General features: G+C 39.2%; 1 protein-coding gene across 4 annotated transcripts; it reads left to right on the top strand.

Moving 5' to 3' along the window:
* Window positions 1-108: 108 nt before the first annotated feature.
* On the top strand, window positions 109-17,797 carry LOC106963074 (phosphatidylinositol transfer protein beta isoform). 4 transcript variants are annotated; one of them, XM_015057802.1, is made up of 12 exons: window positions 109-194; window positions 4,622-4,652; window positions 4,947-5,092; window positions 5,286-5,377; window positions 5,532-5,539; window positions 5,648-5,722; window positions 5,844-5,927; window positions 9,520-9,597; window positions 13,752-13,862; window positions 14,123-14,245; window positions 15,097-15,171; window positions 17,480-17,797. In XM_015057802.1, exons 1-11 carry the CDS (start codon window positions 175-177, stop codon window positions 15,139-15,141), a joined length of 813 nt encoding a protein of 270 aa, XP_014913288.1. In that variant the 5' UTR covers window positions 109-174; the 3' UTR covers window positions 15,142-15,171; window positions 17,480-17,797. The 4 variants fall into 4 exon arrangements, with proteins under 4 accessions (XP_014913288.1, XP_014913304.1, XP_014913296.1 ...); XM_015057818.1 differs by lacking the exon at window positions 17,480-17,797 and adding an exon at window positions 15,406-16,736 and having other exon boundaries at window positions 15,097-15,155; XM_015057810.1 differs by lacking the exon at window positions 17,480-17,797 and adding an exon at window positions 15,406-16,736.
* The last annotated feature ends 243 nt before the right edge of the window (window positions 17,798-18,040 follow it).

Genomic DNA, 18,040 nt, shown 5'->3' with positions numbered 1-18,040 from the left:
GATGAGATGTAAGAGAGTTTGATTGGTTAATTTTAATTAGTAGGTGTGTCCATCCTCTTTCTACCAATCATAACTGCTGTGGGCGGGACAGGGCACGGCGCTAAGAGCCAATGACGTCAGCAGCACTCGGCAGTCGCTGGGCAGTATCAGCAAAACCGATAGAAGCGAGTTGCTATGGTTGTCATCAAGGAATAGTGAGTTTTTTTCTTCTTTCTATCTCAACTATGACTTTTGCGCCTTATTAAGCCAATATTTAGTGATATAGAAAGGGTTAGGTATTCAGGCGAGTTTTAAATGCGCCTCTCCCCTAGCTGAAAACTTTTCAGCATATATCGGTAAGGCACACGAGGGGGAGAGTGGGATTGTTCAAGAGCTGTTCTGGCCTACCGGCTTTGACAGCGGCGCGCTATTGTTTGACAGCTGTTGCTTCTTTTAACTTCTAGTGAATCTGCCGTGTCCTAAAGACGCACACTGTGTTTCGTCGGCATTATTAGCATGTATATCCGTGCTATCCGGCTTCAAGGCACTGAAACTAGTACGGTTTGCTAACGCTGTTAGCTAACCGAAAGCGTCACCTGGATGGGGAAGTTGCCCTGTTCTGTTCATTTTAACACGGGCAGCATTGACTCAAGCAGCTCATATGAACCCAAAGCAAGACAAAAGAGTTGATAGAAATTGAACAAAAGTCAAATCAAAGTTTTTAACTAATACTTACCCTTGGTAAGTATCTAAACGATGTCACCGCTTAACTGAGTGATTTAAAGTTCGTGTTGAGTACATTATTTTGATATTGGCATTGCATTGCAAATCACAACAGCATACGTGGTATTAACTTGTAAACAAACCACGTTATTCGTCTCTTTTGCTTTTGACAATGTTCCGTCTCAGAGTCTTAAAAAAAAGCCCAAGAAGAGAAGTTTGATATAAAAAATAATAAAGATGAACGTCAGAAAAGTATCTATAGACTGTAATTTAGAGAAGACTGTGGTCATAGATTTGCATTTTGAAGCACATGAACAATGTAGTGTGACTTCTACACAATAGTGGGCATCCTCAAAGCTAAGAATTTTCAAAATATTCTGATATTTTTTTGGATGTGAACTACAAAATCTTAAGTTGCATTAAGTAATGGTTGCCTAAAGCAGCTGGTGAGCTGTTGAACTTAAGGTGCTTCATAGATAAAGTCTTAAGAAATCATAATGGTTGAAAATATTACATTAGTTGTCACTTTGAAATGTTGAATATATAAATGTGACCTTCACCAACTTGTAAGCGTAAAGCTGTCGGTCCTGACTGAGGGTTGAAGACGGATATGGCTGTTTGTATATAAAAACAAAGCAATTCATCAATTATGAACTCTGGAATCAACCTTGTGCCCGAACAATATCTTTTGAGTACTTGTACTCAGCCAAATCTCTCTGTAAGGCACTTTGGAGGACAAATTGATAAGAAATTTGTCAAAATTCCATCAAATTAATCCTGCTTATTCCACTGAAATGCGTCGCTCTCGTTTCCAATTACATGCGTTTATATTTAGTCCTAGCGATAAGACACTATTGTCGAAGTTAGTTAATCATATAATGTCTGTTGATTTGAAAAATAATCTGAGAAAACTCATCTAATTACATTGAGGCATTGATTTTTTTTTCCCACCACCTACAATCCCTCATCCTGAGCAAGCATGTGGCAATTATTGGAAAGGAAAAACTCCCTTTCAACAGGAGGCTAAGTACCCATCTGACCAACTGAATGTTGAGGACATTATTAAATCCAAACGAAACCAATTATATTCAGTGTTTATTTTACTAAAATATTTTTTTTTATATTATTGCAACCAGAACTAGATATTATTCTCATTTGCTGCCTTTTTCAGTGTACCTCTGATTATACAAAAGTCATCAAATTTGAACTTGAGCATTCATAAAAATCTCTGTAAACAGTTCCTCCTTTCTCCCATATTATTTCTTAAAGAAAATGGAAACTAATGAAATGAAAAAAAGTAGATCTTAAAAACTGACTGTACTTTTTTTTTTTTTTTTTTTTTACCGTGAATGACCAAACATGGCTGTGTGCATCTACATATCAGCATTGAGTAAAGTCGTGAGAAGTCCTTCTGTCAGCACTCTCAACTATTCTGCAACAGTCATTGAAAAACCCATGTTGGGCAACCACTCAAGAAGAGATTGGTGACTTAATAGACACTTCTCAGACCCAGAGTTGCTCATGATATGATGCCATTTTAATGCTTATCCAAGTCAAGAATTGTTTTTGTGGTTTCTTTCTTTCTTTCTGTTTTTTTTTGTCTTATAAACAAAACAAAATTACACGTTTTTCAAGTAAGCACCCTAAAAGTGGATAGCTGTAGAGAGACATGGATGAAACCCTTTAGGTTTTTGTTTAAAGATTGAAAATGTTGTGCTGGATCGTCTTATTGTTCTCTAGAAACTCTTCAAATACTTGGCTTAGTTTTGTAAAATCATGTCAGACTGATTAATAACAGTGTTGTATTCAACATGGTTCTCTGCACCATGTTGGTTGAATTCCATCAGCCTTTCAATGTATGAAGAAAGAAAAAAGACCTGCACTAAATCCTCCAGATCAATTATTTCATTTGCTTTGTGAAAGCATTTGGATCTGTGGTTTTCTACTGCAAGATCCTTTCATAATGCACCATCCTTCCACAACTCCTTCCCCCAAACGAACTTTCTTTAGTACGGTTCAAGGCATATTTTAACTGCAAAATTCACCCTGAAGCTGTTTGCAACCTTGATGATGTCAAAACTCATCGTTTTTCTTTGCAAGGCCAGGCCACACAGTCCTCTCCTGTCTTTTAGCTGCTTGTCTTTGGGTGTCATCTCAGTTCAGCTTCGCACTGTCAGTGGAGGACGAAGCACAAATTTCTCATCGTTTGTCGATGCTGAACGGCTTTAAACGGACTGAATGAGCGTTGGAAAACAATAAAGCTCCGCTTTAGGTTTACGCTGAGAGAGAACTTCCCCTTCCTTGTGCTGTTTTAACATTTTTTTCCTCTCCACTTGGTCAGTAGTTGGGGAGGAGGAACTTCTCCCCAGTTTCAGTGATGTCATGATGTATTGTATACCACAAGCTCTATTTAAATTTGAACAAAACATTGCAATGTATGATTTGGTTTAAGTTGAGAAATAATTTCTGTTTCTGTAATAATTTGAATATTCAGGTATTTTAAATTTATCTCTGCTCTAAAAAATGAATGACCATATTTGCTCTTTGTCTTGAAGATCTTCAAATTAAGCTTACCTGTGTGTGTGTTTTTTTTTTGTTTTTTTTTAAGTACTTGACTCTTCCACTTAATGCCAGTGATGAGTGTCTGTTCTTGCTGTAGTCGGCAGAGTGCAGACCTGACAAGGACTGGCTCACCTTTTTAGTTATTTTTTCTTGGACTTTTTTTCCCCTCCCCCTTCAGAAAGTGTGACCCTGATGAGTTTCCTCATTGCCCCATAAGATCACTTTTGTTATTTTTCTGTTTATTTGACCCCCCCCAAAATTCTTCTTTTTTCATCTTTTTCTTAAACTCCACTCTTTTCAATCTAATCCATACCTTTAACCCAAAAAGTGTTCAGTCATGGAGTGATGGAACAATAATTCAATAAATCAATTGTCAAAATTTTTACATTTACTGTTTACAGAACTTTCATAAACCTGACAAAATGTTGTTTCAGGAGAAACACAGCTTTTAGCAAGATATTTTAAAACATTTTGGGGAATTTAAGTATTCGATGCACCTACGATTTTCCTTTTTCTTTTCCAAGTATCACAACTTCCAAAGAATGAACAGGTCTGTAATTTGTTGAGGCATACCTCGACTGAGACAAAAAAAAAAATTTTTTTGCTGTAATTTTTTTTTTGTTTTGTTTTTTTAATCATAATTAGCATTTTATTGAATGATATAAGTACTTCATCATCTGCCAACTAGCAAGAATTTTGGCTTTCAAACCTTTTTTCTTTCAGACTCTTGGAAGAATCTGAATTAACGAGTCACAACAACATTTAATTTCCCTTTGAGATCAATAAAGTATTTCTTAATTTGAATTTTAGTTAATCTTTAAGAAGCCCTCTCGTTCTCAGCTTATTAATTGTATTAACTGTTTCAGAAGACGCTTGTTAACTCACTCATTCAGACTCCAACATGAACAAGTACACGTCAGTGGTCTTGTGTTTAGCTCTCGTTTCCTTTTCCTGGTTTTTGATGTGGCCCTTTCTACTGTAACTGGTTGTCATCTGTATCCTAATACAGTCAGTCATGCATTTGTTGACAAAACTTACCAGGAAAGCTGTTCTCTTGATTCATGAATGTTGCTGCCGTCGGTGTGTACAGCTCCCAAAAACACTTCATAAAGTACTGCCTGGTGCTCTTGCAGTGTGGGACATCTCACATGCCCCGCACTTTGAAAAAGCTTGTTACGCCACCGTACGGGCCAGTAAAACTTTTTTTTTCTTTTCCCTGATATTGACCTTGTTCTACTCTACTGATGTAATGACCTAGAATTATGTCTAAAGCAGAAGTATGGAATACTGAACAGAAAATTTTGTAATACTTTGACAGTCTCATCCCATTTCATATTTATGTTCTTCTCATTTGCAGCCGAGTGGTCTTGCCCTGTAGCATTGAGGAGGTGAGTCGCCTTTTGATACGTGTAGGCTACCCACTAGGAAACTTTGCCTTTTTTTTTTCTTTTTTTTAATGATATTCATGGTAGTTTAGGAAATTTTGTAGAAGGCAACAAAAAGTAAAGATTTTAGTACAGCTTCCAGCGGTTTGTTAAACTTTAGTGTTATTCCATATTTAACATAATAAACTTTATACACAGTAAATGACAGACATTATACAGTAACGTACAACTTGGGGAAAACGGTACTGTGTTGATCAGAAATGTCCTTTTTGTAAAATGAATACGTTTGTTTTTCAGTATCAGGTCGGTCAGCTCTTTTCTGTGGCAGAAGCAAGTAAAAATGAAACCGGTGGTGGTGAAGGTATAGAAGTTCTCAAGAATGAGCCCTATGAGAAAGATGGCGAGAAAGGACAATATACACACAAAATTTACCACCTAAACAGGTATGTGCCTTTATGTTTTTGAACAGAGTGCTTGGCCTCTATGATCTCTGTGATGTAATAGAGCGGTGCTACCAGGTGGTGGCAGTGTTGCTTCATTTGTGAAGCTGTTCCTGCTGTCTGTGCTGTAGACCCCCTGAATCGGTCTTTTCCTCTCCTCTTCCCTGTCTGTTCCTGTCCTCCCCCCATGCTACAGTAAAGTCCCAGGTTTTGTCAGACTCATAGCTCCTGAAGGCTCCTTGGTTTTCCATGAAAAAGCTTGGAATGCCTACCCCTACTGCAGAACCAGTGAGTCCCCCTCTTTACTTCACTTCAGTTTGCGTTGACCAAAAGCCCTTCTCACTCCAATTTATTGCAGTTTCTGTCATATCAATATTAACATGTAAATAAATACTTTTTCTCTTTCTTCCATCCCCCTCTCTCATGAATAACCTGGATGCAGTTGTGACGGTATGTATTTTCAAATTAACATGTTGAAATACTCCAAGCTAAATTTAAGGTACTTCAGTTTGCTGTATATTCCCCTTATTGCACTTTTTCTTTTTTTCTTCTTTCCAGAATGAATATATGAAAGACAGTTTCTTCATTAAGATTGAGACGTGGCACAAACCGGACATGGGAACACAAGAAAATGTTGGTTCTCCCAATTTTTTTTATTAATTAATTTATATATCATCTGAGAATGTCTTACAGAAAAAATGCTAATTATGACAGATAACACTGAGGTTTCTTTTCCCTTTCATTTTTCTCACAGGTGCATAAAGTCGATAGCTCAATATGGAAGAATGTTGCTGTTGTACCCATTGACATTGCAGACAGAAGTCAAGTATCTGCTGCTGTAAGTAGAAAAAAATTGGGTACAAATCTGAAGCATGGTTTATTGTGATTGGGTGCCTCCATGTGGACAAGTGTGGTCATTGCCCTTTTAGCATAAATAATGAATGTTACTGTAATAACATGGTGGGCTGAGTTTAGAAGTTGTGTTAAATAAAAACGCAGCAGATCTATGTTTTTTTTAACATTTAAATTAATCATATTTTTAAAACCTAGGTTTGAATTGCAGAAGCCTCCTCAAAACTGTTTTAGTTTCTTGTTTGTTCACTTATTGTCTGATCACAAAAAGCAATCTTGGTGTGCTATAGAATAAATCAATGGCAAATTTATTTGCATACAACTTCAGTGCAATTTTATTCCATCACAATTTAATTCACATGAGTTGATCTCAATCGCATGTTATTCCAGCTCAGAGCAGTCTGGCTGTCAGTGATGTTTCAGTCCAAAATAGTCCGACTAAATAGGTTCATTTCCAGAGGATTATTGTTTATGAAAAGGAAAGTTGTCTTGCTCAGGAAACTGACTTATTGCATCAAACCTTTACATGCAAGAGGTTGCTGCAGCACTGAGGAGGAGACTTTCTATTTAACAGGAAAAGACATCTGCAAACCCTCAAAAACAGTTTGCACCCAAGTGCATCCTTGATGGCTAGCGGCTCATGTGTAGGAAATTATACCTCTATTTTTAAACAATTGAAAATCAAAGTGTACAGTTAAGAAAAATATGAAACTGAGTTATTTAAGATGAAACTCATCCACCCCCCCCAAAACGGGTAAGGAATTTCCACTTTTTTCTCTCTATTTTACAGAGTTGAAGTCAGATGTTCATGTGAAAAACCTTTGGCCCCTTTCAGATTTTTGCTTTTTCTGTTTTTTTTTTTTTTGTCACAAATTTAAGATTTCATTTGCACCAAACTTTAAATGTGAAGATTAGTAAACTCCTAGGTAATTAAGTAACTATACTTTATCACATATTTTGAATTTTACCAGTCATACCATGGACTGTTTTTACTTTCTGAACTGTAGAATCAAGCAGAACCTGTCTAGCAACATGAAGCATGCCAAAAACAGACGTCATGTATTTGCAGCTGTGAGGGATGACAGCTGACTTATCAGTGTCGCTACAAGATGCAATGACGACTCATCCAGAAGGCCACAAAAGAACCCAGAACATCATCCACAGCACTCCAGGCTTCTCTTGCCTCAGTTAGCACCAGTGCTCATGATGCAGCAGGAAAATCTGGAGACACACTTTTCTCTCGTAAAAATATCAAAGTATTTAGAGGATCTCCAAAGCACTATACTCAGTTGACTACCCAGACAAAAGTGGAACTATTTGGGAAGTGTGTAAAACTACCAACATTTTTGAAAAAGAATTTAAGAATTTAAAACCAAAAAAAAATGGTCCTGGTGGTGGTGCTTCTGTGGTGCTTCAGAACCTGCATGACTTGGTGTAATCGAATAAACCAGGAATTTTTTCTAGAGTTTCCTGCCACCTCAGCTTTTAACCTCAAGCTCATTTGAGTTATGCAGCAGGTTAGCAGTCTGACGTTCACCAGTAACTCCACTTTTGAATGAGACAAAAAAGATTCTGATGTGGCCTAGTCGAAACATTGTGAAAATCACAGTGACCACTCCTGCTGGCTGTGGTCGCAACCGTGGCACAGATATTTTGTTCAGAGGGATGTTACTTATAGGAAGAGTTGTTTTGAACGTCTCTTTTCCTTGTCGGATGAAAACCACTTTTGGAATTTACTAAATTATTTTATCTTTTTTCTGTTTTCATCTGAAACATTGAAATATGACGACTGCAAAAATCTGAGCACTGTATGATTTCCAGAGAACATCCATCAGAGGTTTTACTGCTGCATTGTGGGCTTTGACTGAACTATTTTGACATCAGGACTTTGCCTTCTCTTTTTCTCTTCCAATTAGTAAAATTTTATAAAGCCGAGTTTGTGTCTGTAAAACTCGAATTACACTTAATGCCATAAAGTACTGGAGACCAAAAAAATCTTAATATTTCCAAAATAAACATGTATTTTCATTCATTAAGGATTGAATAACTTAATGACTCTTCAAAAGATCCTGCTGTTTGTTAATTTGGAAGATTATTCTTCAAGAAATGAGTCTCTTGCCCTGTGATGTATGAATAATAGAAAACTCCGGTTTGTTCCATCATTACTTTAGAAACTCCCCACTGTTCAGTGATGTAAACCGGAATGTTTCAACATTCCTGCTTGACGAAAGTGATTGATCTCTGATGGCAAACTATGTTTTCTGCTTGATTATTAACAAACTCTCAAGATGATCCTGTCACATTTTGTAGGAGGGGGATGCAATGGAAATAAGTACCAGCAACTTTTTGGGCTGCTCCGAGGTGTTTTATAGTTTTGAAATACAAAGAGTAAATTTAGGTTTCTTTTTTTTTTTTTTTTTTTTCGGCTTTTTGAATTTTTTTTTGAAGTATTTGCACATTATTGCTTATATCTGACATCCCATTGCCTCATTTCTGTGCTGCTATCTGCGTGTGCAATTAAATGTGTTGCTACTTGAGCGAGGAACATTGGTTGCTGTGTGTGTACATGTTTGTTTGCTGCGGGTAGTTAACGAGGCGGACGTGTTTGCCTTGCTGAAGGAGTGTGTTGTGTCTCAGGGCCCTATCAGCCCTCAGCCTCGGGCATGACTGCAGGGCCTGGGGCGTACCGCCAGCACAGATGAGTTTGTTAGCGTAATTAAAGCTCACTGTGCAGTGTGCACCGGAACTCCAGACACACACACACACGCTCGCGCACACGCACGCACGCATGGCGAAGCACACTCTTTTACTTAAGAAGTAGCTCCTCTCCGTGTACCGCGGCACATCGATTCACAGACCTCATTAGTACTGCTGTGTATTGTTATAGCGATGGAGCTCTGAGCATTAAAACAAGCAGATTATTGTGACTGCGTGTGTGCAGCACTGTCAGGCAGGCACGTTTCCATTTCTCTCTCTGCTTGGCATCCTTCTGTTGGCCAGTAACCCTGAAAAAGAGTCTTTTGCTGCAGGCGTAACATGATTTATTTAAAATTACTGGGCCCTTGAGCTGTTAATCTGAAAGCCATTCCATTTTATGTACACTTTTTCTCGTATTTAATGACGTCAGTTTTGTCATGTTGGTTACGCTCATGGTTTAGATGTGCACTGTGTATCTCTATGTATTTTCTGATCCGCCCCATTCTTTTCCAGAGAGCCAGATTCAGATGTGAGCAGGGCACTTTTGGTTCATTAGCGAAAGTTTTACTACGAGATCATTTTACCAAATTGAGGGTAAAGCGTGTCAGACACTTGATACTCCTTAGGAATCACCAGAAGTCACTCATATTGATGGATGCTAATGCTGTATCTGAATGTGCTTTAAATTTTGGGCTATTTTTATTTTATATTTTAATGTTTTTGCTTGTACCAGAAAACACTAATTGCTTTTTTTAATCATCGTGCATAACTGTCATTAACTTGTAAATACACAACATAAGGTTAGGTATATAATAGTCTTTTTTGAGGGGGGAGGATTTTTGCCATCCATTAATTATTGAAAAGTAAAAATCTTTCCACAGGACTACAAGCCTGATGAAGATCCAGCCAACTTCAAGTCTGTTAAAACTGGCAGAGGACCTCTAGAGCCAACCTGGAAGGTAATGATGCTGCTCAAACTCGAATCACAACACCTTGCAAGAGCATTCACACCGCTTGAACGTCTTCATATTTTAGCAAATCGCAACACAATATTTGACTGTGTTTTACTGGGAGTTTGTGGGAAAGAGGAAAACAAAGTTGGACATAATTGTGAGGGGGAAGGAACATGATGCATAAATATTTTGCCAACAAAAATCTGAAAAGTGTGCTGTGCATTTCTACCCTGAAATTGAAATCTAGTGCAACAAATTGCCTTCAGAAGTCACCTAATCCGTGGGGTTGACCTGCTATGTTATTTAATCACCTGTTTCTCTGCTCTCCTGAGCCTTTAGATGCTGTTTAGGGAACATTTGTGACTAAACTTCTTCTTGAAAATCAGTGAACACAGTAGAGAAATGGTGGCTAAAGTTGTGGGAAAATGTAAAATAAACACACGTTACGAAACAATTTTCCAAATTTGTCATGTCAGTATGGAAAGACTAATGCAAAGCCGTACACCTGCCAAGCCATGACTTTTGGCGACGGTAGCATCATGCTGTGGGAATGCTTTTGTTCAGCAGAGGCAGGGCAGAGAGTCAGTGGGAGGACGTGTGGAGCTAAATGCAGGTCAGTCCTGGTGGGTTTTACTTTCCAACGTTACAGCAACCATAAAGCATACAGAGGAGTGGTTTCAATCAAAGCTTATTTTTGCTCACAGTCCAGACTTAAATGCAACTTGGCAAACTAACTAGCTGAACTTGAGCCTTATACCTTGGCCTCAGAGTACCCAGAAGGCATGCTGTAATAATGGCTGCAGCTCTGTAAACTACAGTCTCTTTTCATTATTGCACTAATTTCTCATCTCATTTTAAAGTTACTCCTACTGTCTTACTACTTTGTTGCCAGTGCTCTTTCCTGTCAACCATTGGAACACTTTTATAATTATTTAATTTATTAATTAGATTTTATTCCCTAATTAAATGTTATTTTCACTCTCCATACACCCACAGAAAATAAACATTGCTGTGTAAGCTTGACTTGGCAGAGTATACTGGAGATCAGTAACACATTTAGGGACTAATGCATGACTTTGGTTAGCTGGAGCGAATGGCACTTAGTAGACGAAATGCAGTGGAAGTTGGATTGTATCCTTTGAAACTGCTCTTATGTTCTGGGTAATGGGTACCAGCTCTGAATCGGGTTCAATCCCTCTATTTGACTGTAAATGTATTTTTAGGAGATATTGAGTAGATGAAAAGCAAGAAAAATGTTTTTCTGTTCAACAGGAGACTTTTGTACATAAGGTTGGCATGTTAGACGGAAACTGAACAGAACGTGACAGAAAGCTCTGTAAATGTTGATTTTTTTTTTTTCTTCAAAATAAAATCTAAGAGGTTTGTCGTCTGCCTCTTTGTTTCTGGTAGCTCTACATGAAAATCAGTGCAACCAGTTGCCTTTTGAGGTCACCGAATTGGTTTAATGAACATTTAAAGGGAAAATAACTGTTTCATGAAGACCAGCGAACAGAGTTGTCAGGCCAGGGATGGGATTGTGCAGAAGTTTGAAGCAATGCTGACAATTTCTTGTGGTTTAAACCTCACTGCGCTCCGTTCTTCCCATCGCAACATGGAAACAACGGCAGAAATGCAAACCTACCATGGCAGAACTTTCCACCGACGGTCAAAAGAACAAAGGGCATCTTAATCAAGGGCAGCGATGCGGTTCAGTGTGAAAACAGTCTCCACATTGTAACATGGGGGTGGCAGCATCATGCTGTGGGAATGCAAGAGTGGAGCAAAACCTATCGGATGATGCAACAGATCACATTTCAGCAGGAAAATGTCCCTCAGGCTACAGCCGAAGACTCACTAGTTCATCAGATCACAGCACATCTATTAGAAAACATCTATTAAGAGTTTTCTCTGCTCTGCATCCAGACTGATTGAGTTTGAGCCGAGTTTGTGGCTATACTTTAAATGACAGGGGTTCCAACATTGACTCCGGGGACCTGGATGCAAGCTCAGTACTTCTCAAATGTTGGCAAATTTTGTGAAATGTATAATTTTCCTTCCTTTTCACAGCTATGCTCGACTCCATAGTGCCTACAATATATTAAAAAATTGTTTTGTAACATGAAATGTGAAAATTCACGGGGTGTGAATTATATTTATAGATGGCAACGTTAAGGTCAGATTGGAGCAACAGCTCTTTTTTTTTCTCTCTCTCTCCTTTCTTTCACTATGAATTCAAATTAAGCACCAAAAACACACGAGAGACTGCTGCTCAGCAAAGCTCCAGACGTTTGACAGGCAGTTGTCGAGTCTGTATGAGGCCCCATAGGAGGCTTCAGGCTGTAGTGGCTGAATGGCGAGACTTTATGATAATTATAATAAAAACAAAAACATCTGTCTAAAATAAAACATGAACTTTTGGTGAATACAGTAATTATATGGGCACTGCATCGCGCGTGTGTGTGTGTGGGTTCGCAGCAATATGTTAAAATAATCTTGCAGCAGGTTTTCTAATGGCTCAGAAGCAAAATAAATTAGCTGTGTTTTTATTAATAGATCGAGACTGACGGCTTCAAATGGTTTTTCCAAAGGATCGGTATTACCTTTTCTAGACGTACCAAATTGGATAACTTTGTAAATAATGATTTGCCAAAGCGTCAACCTTCCAGCAGCGCTGCCAGTAATGATTGAGAACAATTATACATTGAAGAAAGTTAAAGTACTTTGCTGCTTGAAAATACATTATGTCTGTTAATTAATGGACATTTCAAGTCTTGGATAAATATCCTCATCTTTGGACTTGAGTCTTTCTGTGGCAGAAAGTCAATGTGGAGATGATGGAAGAGTCACTTCGTGGACATTGATCCTAAATTTGAGAGTTCTGTTTGAAAGCTGCCACTTTTGATTAAAAGGTATTTTATAGTCAGAAACGCTGCAGCCTCCCAGACTGGTTGCATTCGCTAATAGAGCGCACTGTTCTGCAGTAGAGCCCTTAAAGTTCACCATGGGGGAAACACTCCTCTGCTGCAAGAATTTTTGCAGAACAAAGGCAGCCTAACTGCTTTAAAAAGTGAGAATAAAGAGGCGTAACTTTTATTTTGTGTTTTTTAATTAGATCACTCTTCCGTCCGCTGTGGACACGGAAAAAGTGTTTTATTAAAAAGGCGGGGGAGGGATTGGGGGAGGAAGGGGAAAAAAAAGTAGTTATGTGACAACAGAAGCACAATTTTTTGCCAGCTTCTCAGAGCAATAAAACTCTTGTCTATCTCTGCATGCACACAAGCTTGCATATCGGCACCCCTTTGTATTTCTGAAAACTTGTGCTCCTTTGAGTGGGGCACGGAGAGGGAGAGAAGAAATGTCACCGTAAGTGTTTTGATGTAGAATCCGTTTCATGTGAAGTTCTCCTTTAGCGATGACAACTTTTCTAAACCCACTGCAAATTTAGAAATGTTTCTCATTTCGCCGCTCCTTCATGATCGCGGCATCAAACGGCAGCGGGATGGGGCGCGATTGAGGCGGGTCTGTGGCATTTTCCTCTCGGAACGCCGAGCCGGAATGAAGTGATTAATTAAACAGGTGTTCTCGGAGGGAGAGTGTGTGTTCTGGGGGGCTGGAGGGAAAGGGAGGGGGGGCGAGCAGGTCTTGGGTGTTAATAATGTAACCGGCTTTGCACCGCGACGCCCTTATCGCTTTATGAGCACCGTTTTATCTGCCTTCTGTGGCCACAAAGGCGCGCCTGTCGGGAGCGGTGTCGCTGTCAGGGCGGAAGCTGGGAAATGGTCCCTTCATCTGGAGTTTATCCACTTTGCTGTGCCTCCACCCACCTCCCCCCCTCCCTCCTCCTCGTCTTCTCTTCTTCAGAGGGAGGCACGTTGCAAGCAGCAATGGATGAATTTAGAAAGTGTGTTGATTAGGTCACTTTTATCTCTGCACAGCACAACTTCATATTGATAATTATTTCAGCAAGCTCCAAACCCAAAGCATTATGTATTAATGGCTTTTAGCTCTGCAGTCATCCGAGATGAGTCTGAAACTGTATTCTGTCACAAGTTTCTGTCAAGTTTTCTGTTGCCTTATGTAGTTTTGATACTTTATGAAAAGCAGAGGTTCCAGACTTTTTTCTTCTTTTTTTTTTTTTTTAACTCATCCTTTCCCAACAGCAAGACTTGGCGAGTACAACTGACTGCCCAAAGATGTGTGCCTACAAACTAGTCACAGTCAAGTTTAAGTGGTGGGGGCTTCAAACCAAAGTGGAGAACTTCATCCATGAGGTTAGTGGTTTGCGTTGTTTACACACTTTATCACACAGCAGGGCTTCATTTGGGCTCATACTGAGTTGCAGAGGTGTGACGGTTCTCTCCTGTTTGCTACTGTAGTGTTTGACTTCCATTTCTTCTTCCTTTTTATTTTTTTAAAGGGAAGTTTTCTCAAATGCGATTCATGTCGGCAGAACACAAAAGGATGCGTTCATTGTTGGCGTGCACATTTGTGATCATTATTATTAACATTACTAATTGCTAATATTCTTCAGCAAGAGAAACGGATCTTCACGAACTTCCATCGCCAGCTCTTCTGTTGGATTGATAAGTGGGTGGACCTGAACATGGACGACATCCGGCGAATGGAGGCCGAGACTCAAAAGGAGCTCGAAGAGGTATGCGTGTGTAATCAGTGAGGAAAGTTGTGTTTTATGGGTTACTTTTATGGCATCACAATAAAATAGGAGGATGACTCAAGTAAAAGACAATCATTTATGGTCTGTTCAAGCACAGCTTAGAAACTTTATGAATTGTGCAAAAGTTTAAGTTCAACCTTAAACTTCTAAACTTGCATCGCTGCAGGGTGACGATTTAAGTGCATTGATGCAGTAAATCATGCAAAAGCAGGCCTGCGCAAGTATTGAGTGGGTAGAAATTAATATAATTTTCAAGCGGCTCATATTTCTGTTGGAAGTTTTTTTTTTTTTTGTATTGCTCTCGGGTCTTCTGAATTCTGGGTTTTCATTGTCAAAATGACTAAAAAATAAGGAATTGGAACATTTCACTCTGATTCTGTATAAGAAAATTTGACTTTTTGAAATGAGCGACAAAAAAGTATTGAAACTTTTCATGATATTGTATATTTTGAAGATCTACTTGTAGTATTTTCAACACTGCAGAAAATTTTTTGTGAGGGCAAAGGTTTGACTATCTAAACAAGGACAAAACAATTTGGTGATGGGCAATTAAGACTATTGAAGTTTGACTTTCTAGTCCTGTAAAACATTAGATCAGGTGATACTTAGCAGAAATGTTAACTTTAACAAGTGCAAGTAATTATGGAAAGCTCTGCAGACAGGAAAAACTCCTCAGTGTGCCTTTAAAAGGTTATGTAAGACAACAGTTGCTTTGTGACATGCTACCATAACTAAAAAAATAACTTTATTTGAATATAGTCTTCTCAGCGTATCTCGTGGAGTCCTTAATTACTTCATCTTATGATTTACTCTCCTTTATTTCCATCCAGATGCATAACAAGGGTTCAGCAGGTACAAAGGGTTCAGAGGAGTAGCAGGCCAGGTTTAGGTCTGTGCGTTGCTGTGTAAGTTGTTTTGGGTGCAGGGAAGTCTCTTAATGGGTTTTTCCACTGGGCTAGCTTCTTCAAACCGTGGTGTACAAACTGTTGATGCACTGCAGCCTCTGTGACAGGAGCTAGCTGCTCTGGAACTGGCTGTCCTGGGTGTTGCTCGGTGTTTTTAAATCTTTGTTTGTCATTTGTATGTCACTTTAAAGTCATCTACAATGCTTTTTTATAAAATATTTTTTGTCATTTCAGATGAAACCCCCAGACAACATTATCATAACCTTGTTTTAGTCTAGAGTCTTCTGCTATTTAGAATAGTCTCAACATTACCCCGATGGAGTCTTGGGCTCCTTTTGACGTTTCTCAATTTTTTATGCCTTTTTATTTTTTTATTTATTTTTTTTTTCAAAACCAGCTGACGTGTTGCGTCAGAAGCTACAGCTGTGAGCATCCAAACAAAGAGAGTACAGCTCAGACGTGAACATAGGTTTTTAACATAATCTGCAACAGGTTGTAGCTCACCGTCTTTTCAACCTTTGCTGCTGGTTTGCTCCCAAATATCACTTTGGGAGCTTTTGGCCTTACAAGGAGAACAAGTGAGGAATCTGGACTAGACTGGCCAAAGTGGGCCAGTTTCAAACATTCCTGGCCTACTACCAACATGCTGCATTTTGTGCTTTGCCTCCGCACTCCCACCCCGGCCCCCCCACTCCTTCAGAACATGTCGGCCAGTTCGCCATGTGTTTCCCATTTTCCACTGGAGCAAGTAAACAGGCGGGTGCCATCAAAGAGGGCTGTGGTGAGGAGGGCCAGTCCCGTCCTGAGCCTCTGAGCTCCAGGGTTAGCAGGGTCGCACTTGAACTGCGCTGGATGATGTGCGACGGCGAAGCCAGGCGCTGCACTTTAACAATATCGCCATGACAGAGGCTGCATCTGAGAGACAATGCAGAAGAGATGCTCTTGGTGCGGCGCAGTCGGCGCAGAATGGGGCGGCTTGAGAGCGGGGGACGAGGTGCGATGCTTCGAGGTGGCTCCCTTTTTTCCTCATTAACATACAAATAGAATTCTGCTGTTGAGAAGGAGTCCGGCCTGTGATTGAGAGACTCGGAGGAAGCGAGGGGAAAAAAGATGGCGAAATGGGAGGGTAAATCCTCCTGCTATTTCATCAGATCTGTCTTTTCCCCTGTTTAGAGCCAATGTTAGTTTGAACCATTTCATTTGAGCTTTTGGGCTATCAGATTCCAACACTAATTGACTTTCCAAAGCCATCAGCCTGGAGGTGGGAGCATTTGAAAGGGATGCTTTTATCTACCTTGAAGACAAACAGGAGGATTGATAAGTATTGTTGGAGCGCAGTGTTAAAGAAGGCCAAGTTTCAGCTCACAGAAAGCAATTTGTTGCATTTTATTGGTTTTTGTAGAACGTATTAAAACCTGTAGATGTATGTAATGAATTAAAAACAAGTCTACCTTGAAACTTTCATCAGTAGGCTGGGGCGTAGGTAGAGATTATACCAATTAATTCTTCAATGCATATTGTGTCTGACCTTTTATTTGATACTTATTATTAAAACAACCAAGTGCACTAAGTTTTTGATTCGTTTAACTAGGGCTGAAATGATTAATTGTTTTAATCGTGATGAATCAACTAATTTAGTAGTTTATTAATCATTAACCGTAGAATACAGATTTAAAAAAAGGACCTTTGCTGAAAGATATTGTTCAAAAATATAATACATTTTGCATTTAAGATAATAATAAAAAAAAAATTTGTCTGTAAATATATTCCACCAAAAACTCAAGTGGCATAGTTTTAGCTTCTGCTGGTTCAAACTTTGCAAAAAATAAAATAAAACCTATTAAGACCCTTTGCTGTCTAATTAAAAATTGGTTAGTAGAAAAAAACAATCAACATTTCAGCTGTAATGATAGATCAAATAGAAGGGGGCAGAGCTTTTCACACGTTAGAAGTATTAGTGATTGTAAAATGAAAACCCCTGTCGAATGTGGCATTTTTTTTTATCCAGTTAATTTATCGTATGTGTAATCGATAGAAAAATTGATTACCAAGAAAACTGTCACAGTAGCAGCCCTGTGATTAACCTGTTCTTGTTTGTTCTGTATTTGAGCTGCTGATTTCCAGTCACAGCCGAACCAGGAGAAAATCCTTCCTTTCCTGTTGCTTCGATAGTTTAGAAAACTTCGTACACCTTGATTGCAAAAAGCCACCCAGTGCCACCTCATCGCGCTCTGCGGAGATTTCAGTTCCTCGCCGGTTTCATGTACATCTAACCTCTTTTCCTGCGTCTCTTTCCTTTTCCCCACAGCTTCGCAAACAGGGTGAAGTACGAGGAACCAGCGCTGCAGACCAATGAAAAGCAACCGGATTAAAAATGGCCACCGTGTGTGACGCCGTCTGCTAAGAATGCTCCTTTGTTTGCCACTTTTTACCTTAACTGATTTTGGCTGCGGAGGAAGGAGCATGGCTACCTGCAATCAATAGTGCAGATCCCCTGACTTGACCCCAATCATAGACGTTCTGACCAGTGAAAATTGATTTTTTTTTTTATTTTTTTTTTTTAGAAACCAACATGACCTTTCCTGATGAGACTGGTTAATTTTGATCATCATGTAAACGAGACTTTTAAAAAATGAGAGAAGGTATGTGTTGTATAGAATAATACAAGCGCAAATTACTAATCTAGGTACCACAGTAAAAGGACCAAATGTCTACTTTTTTGTATTTTATATACATTTTTCACATTCCTGCGGAAGCGATGTCATGTGTGACCCTGTGCTGTCTTAACTGAAAGCTCCCCGTTCGTCAAAACTCATGTTCCTTCCTGCCACAGCCTCCATTAAGTGATTACCAACACCCGTGGCGCTCA

The sequence above is a fragment of the Poecilia latipinna genome, unplaced genomic scaffold (genome assembly GCF_001443285.1).
Source record: "Poecilia latipinna isolate Pla-1442-1.1 unplaced genomic scaffold, P_latipinna-1.0 Scaffold62, whole genome shotgun sequence".
Classification (NCBI taxonomy): Eukaryota; Metazoa; Chordata; class Actinopteri; order Cyprinodontiformes; family Poeciliidae; genus Poecilia; species Poecilia latipinna.
Note: the sequence above shows the minus strand (reverse complement) of the source record. Positions and strands in the feature narration are given on the sequence as shown.

What these genes read in the sequence shown, in the direction of transcription:
- LOC106963074 (XM_015057794.1), top strand. Translation starts at nt 175, where the DNA reads ATGGTTGTCATCAAGGAATA. An exon ending in TGCCCTGTAGCATTGAGGAG is followed by an intron (nt 4,653 to 4,946) that starts GTGAGTCGCCTT and finishes TTTGTTTTTCAG; the next exon opens with TATCAGGTCGGTCAGCTCTT. An exon ending in GAAGTCAAGTATCTGCTGCT is followed by an intron (nt 5,928 to 9,519) that starts GTAAGTAGAAAA and finishes ATCTTTCCACAG; the next exon opens with GACTACAAGCCTGATGAAGA.